Source organism: Ascidia mentula, chromosome 9 (genome assembly GCF_947561715.1).
Source record: "Ascidia mentula chromosome 9, kaAscMent1.1, whole genome shotgun sequence".
In the NCBI taxonomy this organism is placed as follows: Eukaryota; Metazoa; Chordata; class Ascidiacea; order Phlebobranchia; family Ascidiidae; genus Ascidia; species Ascidia mentula.
The window spans coordinates 9,307,816-9,327,033 of record NC_138574.1 but is presented as its reverse complement, the minus strand read 5'-3'; the positions used below and the strand labels follow the sequence as shown (position 1 = coordinate 9,327,033).

The 19,218-nt window shown below is 39.5% G+C and overlaps 1 protein-coding gene across 1 annotated transcript; it reads right to left on the bottom strand.

Moving 5' to 3' along the window:
• Positions 1-850: 850 nt before the first annotated feature.
• LOC145913266 (uncharacterized) lies at positions 851-18,886 on the bottom strand. The gene is made up of 32 exons (XM_083000863.1): positions 18,349-18,886; positions 17,774-17,864; positions 16,107-16,263; positions 15,055-15,270; positions 14,659-14,892; positions 14,342-14,492; positions 13,759-14,057; positions 13,197-13,440; positions 12,769-12,958; positions 12,368-12,517; positions 11,965-12,108; positions 11,172-11,342; positions 10,728-10,862; positions 10,349-10,557; positions 10,072-10,278; positions 9,540-9,663; positions 9,170-9,272; positions 8,690-8,857; positions 6,838-6,925; positions 6,364-6,517; positions 6,208-6,298; positions 5,498-5,789; positions 5,134-5,254; positions 4,797-4,911; positions 4,528-4,658; positions 4,015-4,112; positions 3,792-3,931; positions 3,594-3,673; positions 2,267-2,354; positions 1,860-2,005; positions 1,395-1,559; positions 851-1,064 (listed from the first exon to the last, which is right to left on the bottom strand). Exons 1-32 carry the CDS (start codon positions 18,869-18,871, stop codon positions 851-853), a joined length of 5,439 nt encoding a protein of 1,812 aa, XP_082856989.1. The 5' UTR covers positions 18,872-18,886.
• Positions 18,887-19,218: the final 332 nt, after the last annotated feature.

Sequence of the window (19,218 nt, the reverse complement as noted above, 5' to 3'; positions counted from 1 at the left end):
CGGGAAGAGGTAGTCGTCTCGAAAATTATTCCGACTAGAGTGTGTAGATAAGTGGTGAGACTAAATCACGTATTGTCCTGTGATTCAATATTCTCCAAAATCCCCCTAAATATTCTGCACCGCAGTATTCCAATATTCTGTTTGCACGAGGATTTTTTTTATCAGTGTCACCACTTCAACCTCATGAGGACGCCTTAGGCTTAAAGTTGACAGAAATAGTAGCAATTTTGTTCTTTTGGCACAATTAAACCTTATTTACCGACGTTGTCGCAATGTCGTGCGTTCGGACATGCAGTATAATCTGTTTACATTATTCCTTCATTTCCGCTTACATGTTTGAAACTGCAAGTGCTGTTTCAAGCCCATGAAATCTCTGTGCCCTCCTTATAAAAAAATTTCTTATTAGGTGCAGCAAATTAAAACACAGAAAAAAATGCATTCTGCTTTTGGAGCACGTGTATTTGGAAATCAAGTTTGTTTTTTTAGAGCGAAAGTAAACTTAGAAAGTTAAAGTAATATGTACAAAGAGTAAATTTCACTACGGAAAGCCACGGCCACATTTTCAGTAAAGTGGTCAGAAATTAGTCTGTAATGTTAAGTAAGCACAGTCTATAAATGCTACATATACATATTTTTGAGTTTTGCTTTGAAGTATTGACGCGAAGTCTGCCATAAAACACAACACACTTTACATGACGATAGAGCGCGCTAATGAAAATGACAGAAATTTTTATGGTGAAAGCGTAATAGCAAAAAAAAGAATTATTTACAAGAACGTACTTCACAAACTGCTCGACTATAAGTGCCAAAAATACAAGAAAAACAACGGAACGAATCAGGCACAAAGTTTTTAAAACTGGGTATTCCCCTCATCTGCGCTGTCGTTGCCTGTCGTTGCGAATCTTACTTTGTGTTCGTCGTTAATATGCTGTTCCATTATGTCGTCTGCAGCTGCGCCGCTGAAAATGGATGGTTGACTCTGATCATCTCGCACCAGCTTGGACTTGGAGTCACTGAACAAGCCCATGTCGATGGGTGGTTCCGACTTAGGTGGCAAACCAGGCCTACACGCAAACGACATGAAGATTTTCCATTAGTGGTACGCCACGGCATTCTAGGTGGTACGCGAACATCTTTCCGTAATTTGTGGATATAGTTCGAATTTATACAATCGTAAGTGATCTCAAAATGTTTGTTACTTCATCCCCTTGGTAACTGTGTAACATTCTACTGGATGGTACACGTCGAACTTTTTTTATCTGCAGGTGGTACCCAACCACATAAAGGTTGCGAATCACTGTCATATAACATAAAATCCTAAGCCTGAAACACGACTTTGGCACTGAAGTTCACGTCAGCACTAAAGTTTGTAACATAAAAGCTCATCGCATTACTTTGTGTTTGTGAATTGTTTGCTCCACGTGTTCATGGGAGACCTGAAACGACCAGATTCGACGCCGGGAAGTGTTTCATACGGATCTTCAGAATCTGAATCGCTGGACGTACTCCCGCTTGGCCCGGCATCATCGTATGTGTCATTAACGTAACCTTCGCTCTTCCTGTTCGTGAAAAAAAATTAGAGATCGTTACTTATTGCTCTTTTAACACTACAAGGAAAAAGCAGATACGGTATACCTATGTATACGTATAGTTCGCTTACACTTTTCATAAACGCTTTTCAGTTCTGGGAACACCTTAAATTTACCCAAAATTGTGCATATAGATGTATTATGTCTTCGTTGAAAACGTATAGCCTAAAAAGGTTGCTGTCTACATGTAGGCCTTGCCATCAAAATCTTGTTTGTTTTCGAAAAAAAACATGTTTTTATTTAGCAAAATATTTCAAAGAAAGCACCAACCCGCCGTTTCGTTTAAATGAGAAGTTTTCCGCAGTTGTTTGCTCCTGACCAATCGACGTCATTGGATCTTCTGGGTCGCTGGCTATCATCCCGTTTACTTTTTTCATGTGCTTTTGCCTTTCGCGTTTCCTAGTTTCGCGTTCGATCTGAAACAATTGAAAAGATAATTGATAGAAAACGAATCAGTGTCATTTTTATGTAGTGCTGTAATTGCCCAAGAAGACAAAAAAGCTAAATAAAATATAAGTTATTCTCGACTGGTCAACGTCTGTACATGTAAGAAACTTGCTTGATACGATAATACAGGTAATAGGCCTAGCATGCGGAGAAATTCTAAATATAAGGATTAAGTTACACTTCTATTTGAAGCAAACAGGTTTAAACTACAGCTGTAGAACGAGACTTACATCCCCAGTTTTTGTATTCTGCAGACCATCACGCGCATCATTCCATTTCAACGAAGTTACTGAGAGAAGGTGTAGACCTGTGGACCATCTGCACACAAACCAAATATATTCACGAATTTGTCCAGCATATACTGCGTTATTTCTATGACAAAATTTTTTGCGAACTAGTGTGCGACAATATATATTGGTGGTAGTTTTACGAAAAAGTATCAAACGTTTGGAAAGTTGTGCTACTATTGCTGCCAGTCATATTACAATTTAAAATAGACTGATTTTCTGGCATAAAATTAACGACTGCATTCTTTTTACGTTTCATCTGCCATACAGCCAGACTTCATCAGGGTTTGGTAACTTGGTACCACATTTCAAACGTATGGCAGACGAAACGTCGAAAGTATGCAGTTGTTAATTTTATGCCTATTTCAAACTGTTTCGAAAGTTGTTAAACATCTGGAGTGTGGGTCTACTTGTCCAATTACTTCCCATTTAGGGGGCCATATTCATTAAAACGACCCGACTTCAAACATGTCTTTTGTGTTAGTGGCCTGTTGTACGGTTTTTAGGGTTCTGCTTTGAAAGGATTATATCCAATGTAAAGTGTGTGCCGAAATGTAAACGCATTACAATGTGTTGGGGAATTGTGTCGTTAACAACCAACATACAGTAGGACATACAACGTTGTTGTTAAAAAACCATCTGCATACAAACCAAATATATTCACGAATTTGTCCAGCATATACTGCGTTATTTCTATGACAAAACTTTTTGCGAACTAGTGTGCAACAATATATATTGGTAGTAGTTTTACGAAAAAGTATCAAACGTTTGGAAAGTTGTGCTTCTATTGCTGCCGGGCATATTACAATTTAAAATAGACTGATTTTCTGGCATAAAATTAACGACTGCATTCTTTTTACGTTTCATCTGCCATATGACCAGACTTCATCAGTGTTTGGTAACTTGGTACCACATTTCAAACGTATGGCAGACGAAACGTCGAAAGAATGCAGTCGTTAATTTAATGCCTATTTTAAACTGTTTCGAAAGTTGTTAAACATCTGGAGTGTGGGTCTACTTGTCCAATTACTTCCCATTTAGGGGGCCATATTCATTAAAACGACCCGACTTCAAACATGTCTTTTGTGTTAGTGGCCTGTTGTACAGTTTTTACGGTTCTGCATTGAAAGGATTATATCCTATGTAAAGTGTGTGCCGAAGTGTAAACACATTATAATGTGTTGGGAATTGTGTCGTTAACAACCAACATACAGCATACAACGTTGTTGTTAAAAAACGCATTCTTATCTGAGTTTTTTAGGAGTCTGACCTGTGAGCCAACATGCAAGTGAACTGGATGACAAGAATGACCAGGAAAAAGAGCAAGAAGAGGAAGGAGACTGGATTTACCTGAATACAAAATATTAAAACTTTAGCCGAACCGAAATACCCTGAATTCCCACAGAATAATATTTTATTGTTCCCATTTAATCATTACTCAACAAAACCCACTATCGTCTCTACTTACAGAAACAACTGTTCCTTCAATGACAAAGCTAATGGCGATATCGGTGATGGTAAGTTGCAGTGCGAAGTTCAGGACTAACCACAGAGCGTTAGCCAAGAAATATGCCCCAGTCATTTTGTTCCTAAGATCTTTCAAGTCATCTGCAAAAAATAAATTTTAGCTTACAATACACAGCAGTATCAGTAGGTAATTTTGTGAGACTGCCTCGTAATCCTGTGCTTACTTTTGATTCTGAGTTTTTCAGCTTTGTCTTCGTCAAGAGGGTAAAGGTATTTTTTGATCAAGTATTTCCAGAATTCACGTTCTTCGTCATCCAAGTATCTAAAATCAAATGTGTTATATGGGGGCATGGAATCATTGGAATGAATGAAAACCTTGCATATAACCTATACGAATGCACAAATTACCTCACAACATAAAATTTATAAATTCGATTATAATAATCAAACTCCCAAAAATTTATTCATTAGCAATAAAGCTGCTTCCACTTTTACAACCTTAATAATGCCAGCATACGGCCTTTTGATAAATAAGGGCTCCAGCTTGGTGCTCGTGCCTACACATGGTATTCACAACCATTTAAAGAGGTGATTGGCAGCGTTGGTCAAGCGCCCGACCCATATACCAAGAAAAAAACTGATTGGGATTCGTGGCCAGGACATGGGTTCAAACTTCAGTGTGGTAAAAATGAGACAAAAAAGGCCAACTAAAAGTACGCGTTAATCCTTTGACTCACTCAATCACTCCTTCCTCAAGCGGTCCGTCCATTACCCAATACAACATTTCGTCTCCTTCCTCCAGAAGACGTTCGTCACCAACTTCTTCATCCTCCTCGTCATCGAATTCCAGATCTACGTCATCCATAGTCTAAAGCAGAATAAAAACATGACTAAGGAATAAAACTTTACCTCTGTAACTGCTTGTCAGTGCAGCAAGCTATATACATAAAAAAGGTATCTGATACTTCATACAATTTCAGTTGTTGTTTTATATTTGTTTTTATACCTGTGGCATTTCTTCATCCAGTTCTCGTGCAAGTTGTTCTGCTTGTTCAGAAGTTTGTTCGCCTGCCTGTTTTGCAAAGGTTGTTGTGCTACGTCTCGACATTCGTCTGTGATGTCTGCCAAAGCAATTTTTTTACACATAGGACAGAGAAATGACAAATAGCTTATGTTTGGCACTTTCGTGTGATCATAAGCTCTTTTACATGTAATATCAATAAATTGTAATACATGGTATAAACCACAATATTAATTATTTAGGCTTTGAACTTGTTTGTATTACTGGGTTGTAGTGGATAGTGGATCTGATGCAAAATGTAACAAACAGTGTTTGGTCTTACTGTGACATTTTCCTGACACTTGCTGTTGTAATGTTAGATCCAAGTCGGTTACTAATTCTTCTCAGCTGATGGACGGACATTCGTGTGCTGAGGCGCCTTTCCATTTGGTTCTGGTCGATACCTAATTGCAAAAAGGCGTTATGTCTTTGTTACAGTTTTGCCATTTTTAGTAAGTCTACAATTCGTTGTAACCAGTTCGTTGGATTATTTTGAACAGAGGAACATATGCCTAATTTATCAACATCGTTTGTATTTTTGCATTGGAAGATACAAACATTTACTCAGACACTCGCCAACAATTTTAATTTCCATTCTGAAGCAATATAATTTGATCATTCCTTCAAAGGATTTCAAAAAGCATTACCCGTTATTTGCTGTTGCTTGGCCTGGCTGTATTTGCGATAAAGGGATGGATTTTGTGCCAGTGTTGCTCGCCGCGCCATGGTCGGTCTCCGGTTCATTTGCGGTTGTTGCGTCTTGGGTTCGCTTTGAGGCACAGGAATGTATACAGGTTTGGGTGTAATGCATAGGGCGCATTGACACATGTTTCCAAGCCCGCAACTATAGTAGCCTTCCGACGAAGCTGGGGCGTCGTAGATTGATGGTCCCTTCGGTCCGATCTGCATACTTTTACCCAAGGGTTTGTTTGCAACTTGCTGTGGAGATAATAAAGTAAGAACCTTGTGAACGTCATGAAAGAAAAGAATCAACAACTACAACTCAAATGATGTATCTTGACATTTTAACCCAATACGGTTTGCTTGTATAGGTTTTGCATCATACACAAACAAATTTACCGATTTGTACTCTCAAATGCTTTACATAGTTTTGTTTGTAAACTGCTGTGTTACCATTTCTGACACTAAATGGGAGTCTATTATAACCAACAAGGAGGCAAAATGGTAGATAGGAAATATCTTGTCAAATACAAATCATGATTTAAGCTTCCGAAATAGTGCCTTTTCTTTGGTGTTACGTCTGTATCAAGTGTGGTGTTGTAGGGATCGATACACAGACTAAAGATAGCTGTTGCGAAAGTAAGTACTATGTGACGAAAAAGTGGGGTCTTCTTACTTCCAAAGCTGTATGTGCGGATTCATCTTGCTCCACTTCTATCTTCTTCACTTCACGCGTTCCCCACGAAACGTTGTTCATGTTTGTCAAACTACACCAAAAATATATATATTTATATACGTATTCCTTTAAACCACACAGTTGATTTGGACTTGCCTGTACACCATCAGGAAAATAAAGGCAGATGGGACGCACAGGTAGTACAGAACGCCGTGGATAAGACACATCATCTCTTGAGGATGGACGATGCCGGTAAAGGCGTAAAGACCCACCAGCAAAATCATGAACAAACTATTGGGGTCGAGAATTACTGCAGAAATGAATGTATTCCACTTTATTAAAAGCATAAAAATCGTTGGTTAGGGGTAGGAAATCAGGTTTGACTTTGTACCCTGAAAGAGTAATCTTACACCCCATACCAAGCTATGTTTGCTTGAGCATCGACGCATGGAGTTGATAAAGCGTGTTGACACTGCACTCATCCATACAACATGTCAGCGCGTTACCGGCGAAACCTTTTAATTAATTTTTTTTCGAGATGACAAAAGGTTGTGCAAACACTTTCTGCTTCTTCGCTTGGCATAGGTTTACCTGCTCCTTCGCTACATTTTCACGGACAGTGCAACGTACCTGTGGTAACCATAGCTCCAATTACGCCCACAATGACTGCCATCATCACCAAAGCGTACAGGATTGTCAAAATACCAGCAACCGCAACCTAACACAAAATTGGTGGCTTAAAAAGTTTAATTTTATCGGTTGAAGTTGGCACAGCCGTATGGACGCTGAATTAATACAGCTTTTAAATAAGAAGTTTACGACTAAAGTTGGGATTACTCCCCACAAATACAAATACAAACATATGTTGAACCGTCAATGTTTGAATTCATACGTCGCAGGTCACAACGCCGAAGTAAAATTCAGAACATGTTAACAGACACACAAAGCTGCACAAATACACATATGTCTTGCGCAACTACGCGGCTATGCCGAAAGACTCTGTGGGGACTTGACGAGGAGTAATGGCGAACGATTTGTCATCACTTGAACAAATTAGTGTTTCCATAAGGTGGGAATTGTGGCAACGCCGTGAGTTCCTAGTCAAGAGGGTGAACCATGAAGAATTGATAATTGCAGACAAGGTCGGGCGTTAAACATTTACCAGCGCTTTGTGAGAGCAAACCGACGCGACGTATATTTCCCAAAGAAATGCTTTAGATAAAAACGGGGGTTTATTTCGGTTCAACTTGTAGGGGGAGTTTTGACCGCAATGCGTGATTAGAGACTGGAAAATACCCGAATGTTACCGCAAGCACACGTAGGAGCTGGAACTAGCAACCGGACGAACTTTGTTCTTATTGCTTGTTTGCATCCCGACCAGTCATAAAAGGACAGAAAGCCGTTTGCGTTTGTCACAAAAAGAAACCCAAGGTTTGCGTTGCAACGGTTTTATGGGTTTACAAATAATCGCAACTTCACGGGCGAATTTTATTGTTTACAACCTTAGTTACGACCTGGTAACACCGATCAAAACAACAAAGAAAGTATTATTGGCCAAATCCAAGGTTAATGATTCAGGAAACAGTATTGACATGCGTCACCTTGTCATACATCGAAATGAACAAAGAGTGCCAACTTTTCGTGCATATATTTTTGTTCAAACGCGTTCAGAGCGATATTGCAAATGTATTTTGTAGCATTCTAGCTTTAAATCCCGAGTAATTTATCGCGAAAAATCTGTTTATCGGGAACATCCTTGTGTAAACAGTTACGTTAAAATAGTAACATTCCGCAAATTCCAAAGCAGGCTCAATTCATACTCTTTATCAAAGCTTCTGCCTTTTAAATTTCCTCGCCATGATGTCCATTTTATGGCTTTTCAGCGGGATACGCCTTCTAAATAAACTCTGACCTGCGTTAAGAAGGTACCCGTGCCTTCCGTTGGCCAGTTTGACATTTTCAACTTACATCATCGCGGACGTTCTGCCAAACTTTTATGATTAATTCGATATATCACGACTTAAGTAAATAGCGCTCTACGTTGCGGGATAACAAAAGTCTTGGGTGATATTAAAGATTTTTTCTTCGCTTGGTTGGATGCAATTTCCAATTATTTTGAACAAGCTGAATTTATGATCCAAGTAAACACAATGCAATTTTCTCTAAACTAAAAAAATTGTCTTTTTTTGTCTTTAAGTCCTGTCTTTTTTAAGCAAGTACTACACCGTATACAATGGGATAAAACGATTGTGTCATGAAAGTTTAAGTTCAGAATTCAAGTCTTGCAGTGTCGAGGGCTTTGAAAGGCTTGTATTTTAAAGCTTTACTATATTGGCGACCTTGGCCAACATCACCACAAACGCATCAACGTGCTTGGTGTTTCGACATTTTCAACTTTGGTCCCATTGTGTTCTCGTTAAGCTACGCGGCAAATCAGTTAAAGGTAGGCCAGATTATACAATATGGTCTTTAATTCACCAACCTGTGTGTCCGAACTTGTCGTGTAACATAAAATGATAAAAATGATGACGGGAATCAAAGAAACGATCAAGGATACTATTGCACTCCAACTGAAGACATACTGGTAAGCTCCCTGTACTATCATAATCACTGTGGCCGGTCCCAGGATAGACGAAATCATCAGTCCGATCTACAAAATAAAGAACTTGTTGAAACCAACTGTCTAAGAAACTTTCGTTTCAGGTTAAAATCGTTCAGTCTTGGAAATCTTCAGGGCCAAATTGCAACAGAATGGGAAATGATTCCCAGAATCAATTCTCAAGCTCGTTGAAACCAAACAGAAATTTACTAACGTTTACTGATACAATAGAAAGATTTGATAAAATAAATTTGGACAATTGGTGGTTACGTTTTCAGTGCTGTACTTTTTACTTTATACACTACAAGCACCACTCTCATGTGGCTCTATTATATCAGAAGCTGTAACTTGTTGCTGGTGTACCTGGTAGGTTATGTACCCCCACGAAATATAGGTGTTGTTGGTAACAGTCAGTTTTGCGTCCATCAGGATATCGAAGATATTTGCCATTGTCGACGGGCCCCACCTGTCATGTAAGATATATTTGCTTTGTCATTGACCTGGAAGCCATTGGCGCATCGGCGGTAATTCTAACAACGGACTTTGACTCTATAGATTAGAGGTCGACCAGGCGGTTTAAAATCTCTTTTTCTGAGTTTTGTTTACAAATCTTACCAAGATGGCTGGCAAAAAAGTTGTGACTAAACATGCATTATTGAAAAAATGGTGATTTGTGCAAAAGGTGTATGATTCCGTACTGAACACATAAAAGTGGAAATCAAACAGTAAAGACCTTCTTCTCTGGTTGTAAAACTCCTTGAACTCCTCTGGGGCGAACGTGAAGGAATCGGATGCAGCGCTGTACTCAATTCTCCATCCTTGTTTTAGCAGCAGTGTGCAGAGCCAACGGTCTTCACCTAAATTAAACATTGGTTGCGTAATCATTAATCCCAGTCACGGGGTCCCTAGCAACTCGGAATTGCAAATACAACTAGCTTTAGCCTTGCCCCAACGTATCGCGTATGGAAAGGATCGTCAACACACTTGAAAAGAAACTAGTCGCAAACGTCGTTTTGCTTGTACAATTCCTATTGTTATGACGCTGTAAATGTGAAGTGACAGGAATGATACCGAAAGAAGTGAATGCCAGGCTTTGTCCATGGCGGTGTGGGTTACGTGCTGATATCAACTATAGCAAAGTATTCCAAAATATAGTGAATTAATAAACGACACTTCACCCCGTGTTTGGTTGTAATCAATCAATACTTGGACCCTGTTTACATTCTTTATGAAAACACCGAATGGCAATTTTACATAACTATTACCTTGATCCCACTGTACATAGTGAAGGGCTTCGGTCGCTTTGGTCGTGTACCTGTTCATCACATTAACGTCGACCAGAGAGGCACCACGAAACATACTGAAACATCCGGGACTACAGAGCACACATCCCAGCACGTGTTCGGCGGTCTTTTGGAGCCAATGGCCCACGGCGTACTCGAATTTTTGGAACCATACCACAGGACCGGAACCTTCGCAACATGTCATGTTATGAAACATTTATGCTAAAGCTAAATGTTAAAGTGGTTAAAATGCACAGACCAGTTGGATGAATTCTTCCACACGCGGCACCAACGTCAGGATTACGTTTCATTCGATCCAACAGCAAGAGGACAGCGTTTGGCTGAAAGTCGACATCCCCGTCAAGGGCCAAGAGGAAAACGTCTTCAAGCTTATATGCCTTCTTTGTCGCTTGCAGATAGCCGAGAATGTAGTACATGTACATGCACTGAGACCAACGCTTGCGATGTCTATTTAAAATTACGTGTTGAATCAGTTTGTCGAGTTGGATTTTTCATAATTGGAATTTCATAGAGGGTTGTGATTTTCGTGTGATAAACGTTAACCCCCAAATTAAAACTTAGCAGCAAACATGAACCAGGAAAATGTTATCAAAATATGCAAAACACAAAAATATCACCTGATCTTTTCCTTGTCCTTGAGGTGAACCACCATCAGGTTTCCGTGCGGAAGAATGAACTCCAATCTTCCTCCGTAGGGAGTGGGATAAATAACTGGAGGAGGAAGGTCGTAACCTCTTCCCAATTCCACTTTGCTATTGAATAAAGATTAGCCTAGTTTTAAACAATACCTAAAATTAACTGTTTTCGATTTCAGGCTGGTTTGCCATGTAAAGAAACTCGATTACTGTTATGTGTTCAAGGTACGCTATAACCAGGTCAATGCAGAACAGAGTATGCAGTTTTACTGGTATTTTCCACAGAAACAAATATTTTTCCGTTCGTTAATTGATATGACAAGTTTATACATGCGCTGTAGGCTACTATGTTGAAATGCCGTTACACCATGTGCAGAAACCTGTAACAAAATAGGTTGTGTGTGACAATCATGCAGAATTACTAACTTTGCAGCAAGAGGTATAAGTTCACAGAGTTGGTGAACGAAACGGTTTGTTTTGGTTTCCCCATCTTTTGTCCTTTCCATTGCGTCGTCAAACAGAACATGGACTTGAAAGTTGTAGTAGTCAGGATCTGTGGTGCTGTTACCACGACGACTGCCTTGATCTCTGTCCAACCTGTTTATAGCAAAGAACTAGTTTAGAATGCAGCAAAATAACTTGGTTCTATTGAGAAACAATATTATTGCAAAGATTATAAATATACCGAAATTTTGACGTTTAAAGTAACGTTATATTAAATAGTTTGCTGCAAACCAATTTTAGTTGCAGCATTTATTTTGTCTTTAAACTCAGTGGTATGCAGTTGTAAATTATAGCTTCCCGTTCATCCCCACTAACCAAATTTACACAGCCATAAACACGCCACGTTGGTGTACATTCCCCCTTTATATTAACAAACATAAATGGGAGCTGATTCAGCAAACTCTGTACATCAATGTTCAGGTAAACGACAGGGACATCGCGATACAACATTTAATAACCTGGCGTCCACTTCTTGATAAGATGCGCATCTAATTTTGTGGTTCGGATATATTTTTTATTTCAGTTGAGCAGTTTTATGGTAGAATGTGGTTTTTCGTCCCATGCTGGATTTATGGTAGAATGTGGTTTTTCGTCCTGAGCTGAATTTATGGTTTGGAAATTCCCTTAGTACACAACCAACTCTGAAGTTTGACGATGCGGTTCGGAATATCTACAGTATCTATTTATTTAAGTCTGGAGTTGCGCAGTTACTAACCTCATGAGTGACGTCAGAATCTGTGTCATTTCCTGCTCGGTTTCGTGCCACATGGTGGCGCAGAGAAATAGTTGAGGCGTGAACTTGTGACTTCTGGACATTGTTAGACGCCGAGAGAATCGACGACGGGTCGATCTTGAATTACTGGAAGTTTTTGTCGAAAAATTATGTTAAGTACAAGCCGTTTCTTTATAGATGGAGTAAATAATACAAAAACACAATGTTGTTTTTAGCATATACTTCTGCAAGTACGAAAACAAATATGTTAATATCAGTGATTAATACAATTTATGGAATTTAGCCAAGTCATGAGTTTGGTATGTGTCAACCAGCAGTTACATTCAAAACTTCTTTAAAACTTTGCTCAGGAGGGCAAAATCCAAACACACGTGTTCAGTCTCACCTTCGTGAAATGCTTCGTTTCTTCTCATCTTCCTCGTCTTTCTTGGCCTTGCTCTTGGCGTAGACTTTCTCGAACTGCCTTCTGTTTATCATGAGAACTTGGTCGATGACTGGTCCCGCATACACTGCCTTTACGAACAACACTTCGGTTCTGTGCAAATGAAAATGATTAAGCCATGACCAGCCATTTTGTTTTTCCTGTGGAGATTGCAAACCGGTCTCTACAATTTATTTTTGCTCTGAAGGCTTTTAAATAAAATAAATTGTATAAAAAAATTTTCAATTTGCTAAAATTTTGTGATTCCTGGTCTTTTATGACAGGAATACAGCAACATGCATTTTTTTAAAAATTTTGTTTTTTACTGTTTGGACTCGTGAATCTGATTATGAAACTTAAACTACCTTTCCAGTCGATTTTGAGTTGGTTTCCAGATAAACAAGGAAAAGAGAATGGTTGCTAACCATCCAAGCGCCAAACCAACGATCACCACACCAATCATCTCTCCTTGTGCAGAGTCTTTTGACCAAGTAGGTGGGATGTACGCGTTCCAGTCGATGTAATAGACTAAATTCCTGTATTCGTTCGCTAAACCTGCCAAAGTTGATTGTACAAATTGAACAAATGAATCGGATGGAATCTTAAAAAAACATGGCAATTATGGAAACGCAATATTATTATAGGTGTTGAGTAGCTGTGTACAACCCTACTGCACATGTGTCGCATTTTAACAGTTAATTTAGTTTGTTACGGGAACTTGTATTATATGATTAATCATTTTATCGTGTATATCAACCAATTAAAATGTTACTAACAGCATAAATCATCTTACCAACATAGCTTAGCAGGCCGTTGAGACTACTGGCTTTGTTATCCCACTTAAAAACCGCCACAGCAGCCGTCAGGGCAGATATGATGGGTGTGACCAGCACAGCAGGAAAAGCATAAGCCTCACGCTGTATGATTGTGAGACAAGCGACTCGTGCGAAGAAAAATGCCGCCAGGGAACAGCAAGCTTGCGTCGCGAACACGTACAGCAGGGATTGCAAAATTAGCCACCTGTTTTTTAAAATGCACTTAGTTAACGATAACGAAACAGAGTTGCATAACATATATTTTTGTCAGCTTGCCTCGCTACATGAGCACTCCACATTAATTATCAGTAAACCTAAATTTCTTGAAAACAAAAAAGTTTGATCACAAAAAATGTTTAGAATAGATATTTTCGACGGTTAGGTGAATGTAAATAAATGGAAAACGTAGCATATAAATTTTTCTATTTCTCAACATAACATTCGATGGGCATAGGTACCTATACTCATTTCCACTTATCTTAAATACTCATACAACGTAAAGCCCCCAATACAAGGAATTTTTTCCAAAGCAATAGACACCAACCTTTTAGGGCCGAGTTGCACCGACAGTAACCCGACTACCTTTGCGTATCTTTCTTCAGCCTTATCTGCGGTGGTAAGCGAGCTGTGGTACGTTTCATCCTCAAGCACCACGAAGGTGAGAAATGTGAAGCCGACCAAAACGCCTGACTTGATCAGGGACGTAAGGAAGGAAAATCGGAACCGGCTGTGGTCAATCTTCTCCTGCAGTTTATGCGCTTCGATTTTGAATCCAAATGGGAAGTCAAAATCTCCGGTGACGAAGTTCTCCCAGTAGCGACAGGAAGCAAGAATAAAACCTTTAAAAAGGTTTGTTAATTTCCAAAAATCAATTGTCAAGTGTATGTTTCAAGTGTATGAGAAATATATTGAGTAAAACGATATTTCAACCATTGGGCATGTTAATGTTAACGGCAGTGTACAGATGAGCTTTTAGTAGGTGTGAACTTACTCGTTTTATGTTGCTTTTACATACACTGACGATGCTTCATAGCGAAATATATTTGTCTCATACGAAAGTCAATAGCTTTTAACCCAAAAAACATATTTTCTCATAAATAATGGATATGTATGTTTTCTTTACCTACGAATGCCCATATGTACGTGTAGTTATAGTTGAGAAACTGGAAGCTGTTGGTCACTCCTGTTATGTTCGGCCCGTTTTCTTGAGTCACATTGTGCTTATGTGTAAATAGTCCACCAAAGCAGGTAATAAGTCCACCGGTTTGAAGAAGCTAAATGGATACAGAAAAGTTGCTTTTAAGGACAATAATGGACTATACGACACAAAGAATTACATTCTAGTGGTTTTCGGAAGTATACCAAAGTCAACATTAAACTGATTCAGTTCTGCCATTGAGAAACATAAAGCACTTTGTATTAGGAAGTCCGTGAACTTACAAATGCCAATATGGCCAAGGCCAACCCCCTATATCTCTTGTATCTTATATGTGGCTGAGTTGCTCTGTGTCTGTTGTGGGAAATCGATATGAACTTTGCATGAATATCGATACATATTGGAATGAAGGTCATCAAGGGAAAAGCCAGGCTTGCGTATGTTGCGTCCAGGTACGGCAGGACTTTGATGAAGATGATGGCTTCGCCAAATGCGCTTAGTAACTCCCAAAGACCGCCCTGCAAAAAATGGTATCTTTATTCATCCTTTTCCACCAAGATCAAGGCATCTCAAGTAATGCGCTTAAGTTTGTTTGCAGTCGCAAAAAGTGGGTATTATATTGTGGAAAACTGCAATAGTTTCGTAAGGTATTTAAACGTGTAATCCAAATAATTACCCACCCATAGGAATGTTGACATCTCAAGAGGACTCTCTTTTTTCATGATGATTCTGTACATGCTGTAACCCATAGTGAGCACCTCTGGCAACAACATCATGCACAGCAAGACAATGTAGGACCACGCTCTCAACACGTCGTGCTCTTTGAGATCTTCGTCATTGTCACCATTGGAACGCACGTAAACTTTCGCACTGTTTCCAAGAACCAGCACACAAGCCTGTTGGAAGAAACATTTGTTTGCTGATAGTCTGCGGTCTGTCGGCTACGACACAGGGGACAGCAAATATTTGGCAAATTTTGCGTTGCTTCACTTTCGGCGAAACTGTTCAATCCAGGAAAACTTTTTCACCGTTTAAACACAGGTGACTTGTTTATGTGGGTTTATGGCAAGCTGAAACTCTCTTTTTATTTATTGGTTTAAAAAATACGGTAATAGTTTCTATGCTAGCTATTCGCCTACCTGTAAATTAAAATAGCAATTCACTGCTATGCAGTAAACGCAAATACCATTTGATAAACGCTAAGTTAGTTGTAATTGGGCAACACCAGCAGCGTTTCTCGTACAACGCGTCAATAGGTCGGCAAACATTGATGAAGGCTGACGCGCTGATTAATTTGTCCGTTGCCACAGAAGGTTTGTTTGCACGAGATATTTTGTGAGGTTATGTTTTAGAGGTCAAAGTCGTTAAAAAATATCTGAGGTGAGTTGATATTAACAAGTCTTTGTCAATCATTGCAATGAAAGCTCATGAAATTCAGCAAAACCTGTCATTTGTGCAAATTGTCACGTACATATGTGGACTACATGTCACTTTGACCAACATTTAAGACCGATCTTATTTGTTGCGTGGTATAAATTCCCGACACATGTACACAAACCATGTTGACTTTTTTGGGGAATAATGCGTCCTGGGCCTCCCTATTCCGGTATACTTCGAAATTGCGTTATTAATAAGATGTCACACAATGTAGTATCGCAGAAAATGTAAGCACATTTTACCGACTCTCCCCGTCAAAGATTGGAAAAGAAAAAAAGACCAATTAAGTGCATACCTTGTTTACGAGGCCCCCAGCCAATACAAAACCGCCGAATATCAGGTAGGAAAGCAGCTTAAAAAGCTTTTGGAAAAACTTGAGGGTGGTTGTGGTCGTTCTCGAATCATCTTCTGGTGGTTCGCAGTAATATTTGTCAAATTCTGGGAGATCCTCCCTAAAGAAAATAGGCAGTTTGGTTGGGTTGGCAGGTACGTTTTTCCTTAATTTGTTACACGAAACAGAATTTATATTGTTTATGTCCAAGTTTGCGTGGCTGGGAATGTTTTATGTCATGTGAAAGTCTTTATTTGACATTTTAACAACTCCTCCCATCACGTGACTATTGTTACCAAATCCACATTTTGTCCAACGCTTACGAAAACCCAAATATAAATTAATAGCAATGAGTTGAAAGCTAACCCAGTCTCTATGCTAATTCATTTAGGGGTGAATGTGAATTTGCACTTGGTCCGAGACAAACAGTTAGACTTTAAAAGAAATTCAGTTTTCCAGAAGTGACTGTACAAAGTTAGCACCAATCTAGTGGATTCAAGCAGTACCAAAATTATTGCAATTGTAAGTTGTTGCGCATATATAACCCTGAATCAAAACTAAATGCTTTTCTAATTTAGGTGCATGTTTGCTGATAGGCTGACACAGTGTGATAACATGCGTTCTTTTCCGACCCATTGCTCGTTGGCATTTAGTTTCGCAACGGCAGAAAGTTTGATTATGAAATGTGACCTCTTATCACAAACAAATATGGGCGTTACACTAGTAGGCATTACTGAAATTTTTGTATCTGTGCCAAAACGGTAAGTTAAACAACGGCGTGACGTAGCGATCGGCCGAGTTTGTGTGTTTTGAGTCAACTTTCAGTGGCCTCGCGCCAATAACAAAGCAATTTATTGCGATGACGATAAGGCGGTAAACGTAGATTCGCTTGTAAATCTGGTCATTTGAGAAAATTACCTCTGTAGAAAGTAAACGATTTTGTTATTATCGCTGCGTTTTGATGTATACGTACCACATATTACACTACTAACAAGCATACAAGCTTGTACACCAGCATAGCAAACTAGGACGTATTGAGCCAACTGCAACATAACAACTGTTATACAGTTTTTGGTTGTTTTTGTCTTTATGGAGTCCAATTAAATCGTTTCATGGTCCATGTTTGCTAAACACGCAGTATAGGCCAATAAACATCGCCTACGGATAATACACTTCATGCATTTTCAATAACACGAAACGTAGCCAATTATCAGAAGGTATTTGCGCGTACAGTTTATATACTACAAAGTAAAAGGTGCGTAAATTATCCCCGAGACAAAACCTGCTTGCTTAAAGGTTTGACCAAAATGACAAGACTCCCAGGCCAAGATTTGTTCAAACTATAATCTTTCACAACATATTTAGCACCAATAAAGTATTGTTAGATTCGAAACTGTTCCCAAACCAACGAATTTTAGCGTCGCGTGTTCCACGTAACTGCAACCGATCCTAATACCAAACAAGGCACTGATTCAGCTGAAAAAATGCTGGTTGCGAAAATTTTTACAAATTTAAGCTCTGGGTCGAAGTATCAAGGTGCCAACTGATACCATATTCCCAAACATTGTAACGGGTTTGTTATTTTCTGCGACTTGCGATGTTTAAACTCGTAATAAACAACTCGTACTCACTCAATCAGAGGTTCTTCGTCAGCAAAATCAAATTGGTCGCTGGGATTCATCCCTGGTCCGTTCATAACGTCTCGTCGTAGCGGGTCTCCACCTTAATAAATTGATCAAAAAATATACATATCCCGCCAAGACGCGTAACTCGGAATGAGAGACAAATCTCTGCACCGTCTTTCAGATGGGAGGCCTTTAGTTAAACGTTAACCAGACACCGGGGCTTTTTCTATGGAACAAAGATTGCGGAAAGCGTTTCGCCTTTTTTCCCTCAAGGAGTTTTACGACTTGACTGTGTATTTACAGAACTTCCAATGCAGGCGAAAAAGTTTTTTATGCCCTTTTTAGATTTTACGACACAAACAAGCGAACAATACCAAGCGTGCCGCATTTTACTCTCTTTATGTATGCCCTCAAAGTTGCTGCTTTTTATACTTTAAACAGGCACTTCATCATATATGATGAGCGGTGAATTGAGTTTTAAAATCTTCTTGTCAGTTAATAGCAGCAAACTAACCACAACCCCATCACATTGGGGTTTGAGAAAGGAGAAAACACACAATCGAAAACCTACACAAACTTACCCAAAGCAGTTTCGTACAAGTTGGGTTGAGAGGTTTGGTAGTTTTTCAGAATCCCGCCATTTTGCTTCGCACTGTCAATCAAACTGAACTCACGAACCGTGCCAAAGGTTTTCACCTCCTTGCCACGGGTCTTGTGCAAGCTCAAATAGCTGGCTCCGTTCAATCTTCCCAGCCATATCTCACCGTACGATCTCACTCCATCCGGCATGATGCGGATCCACTCATCTTTCGTCACGATGTTGATGACGTAGTTCAGCGCCGAGGAAGTGGCTTGGATCATGACGTCATCAGCCCATTCCCCCTCCAGGCCTTGTTTCTGAAGATACTGCCTCTCGCCGATACCCCCATGGATGACGCCACCCCACTTCACACCGTCTAGGATCGCGTTCTTGCGCAAGAAGGTCACGGCTTTGGTTCTGACGTCATAGTGGTTCATGTTCTTGCTCAGGAGAGTGAGCTGATCGGCCACTGCCGAGTAAAAGCAATTGCCGTCGTTGGGTACGGACTGTCGACGAAGATTCATTTCCGAGAGTCGGTCATCCAGCTCCACAACATCTTTATAGTCGATGTTTGAAGCCACGCTCTGTCTGTCTGGCCTGGGATAGCTCATTTTGCAGGGGTTTGGTTGGAATTTTTTGGCCCTACTTTTTTCAGTTTGTTTCTAACATACTAATTTATAGGAATTAAGTCTGGAGAAAAACGAATGGAGTTAACTTGAAATATTATGTTTATAAAATAACATTAAAATATTCATTACCAATTATCCACATTTTCTCTATACTCCCTTCCTAACCAATCAAATTTGGCTACACTTCAAAATGCATTTTTTTACTTCACCACCTTATATCTTATTATTAAGGCAATAGCTTT

Bases quoted from the DNA above. Each gene is read 5' to 3' on its own strand.
- LOC145913266 (XM_083000863.1), bottom strand. From the start codon at position 18,871: ATGAATCTTCGTCGACAGTCCGTACCCAACGACGGCAATTGCTTTTAC. The intron at 14,493-14,658 runs GTAAGTTCACGG...GTATCCATTTAG, and splicing joins CCTTGGCCATATTGGCATTT to CTTCTTCAAACCGGTGGACT. The intron at 9,664-10,071 runs GTAATAGTTATG...TGTTTAATTTAG, and splicing joins CTATGTACAGTGGGATCAAG to GTGAAGACCGTTGGCTCTGC.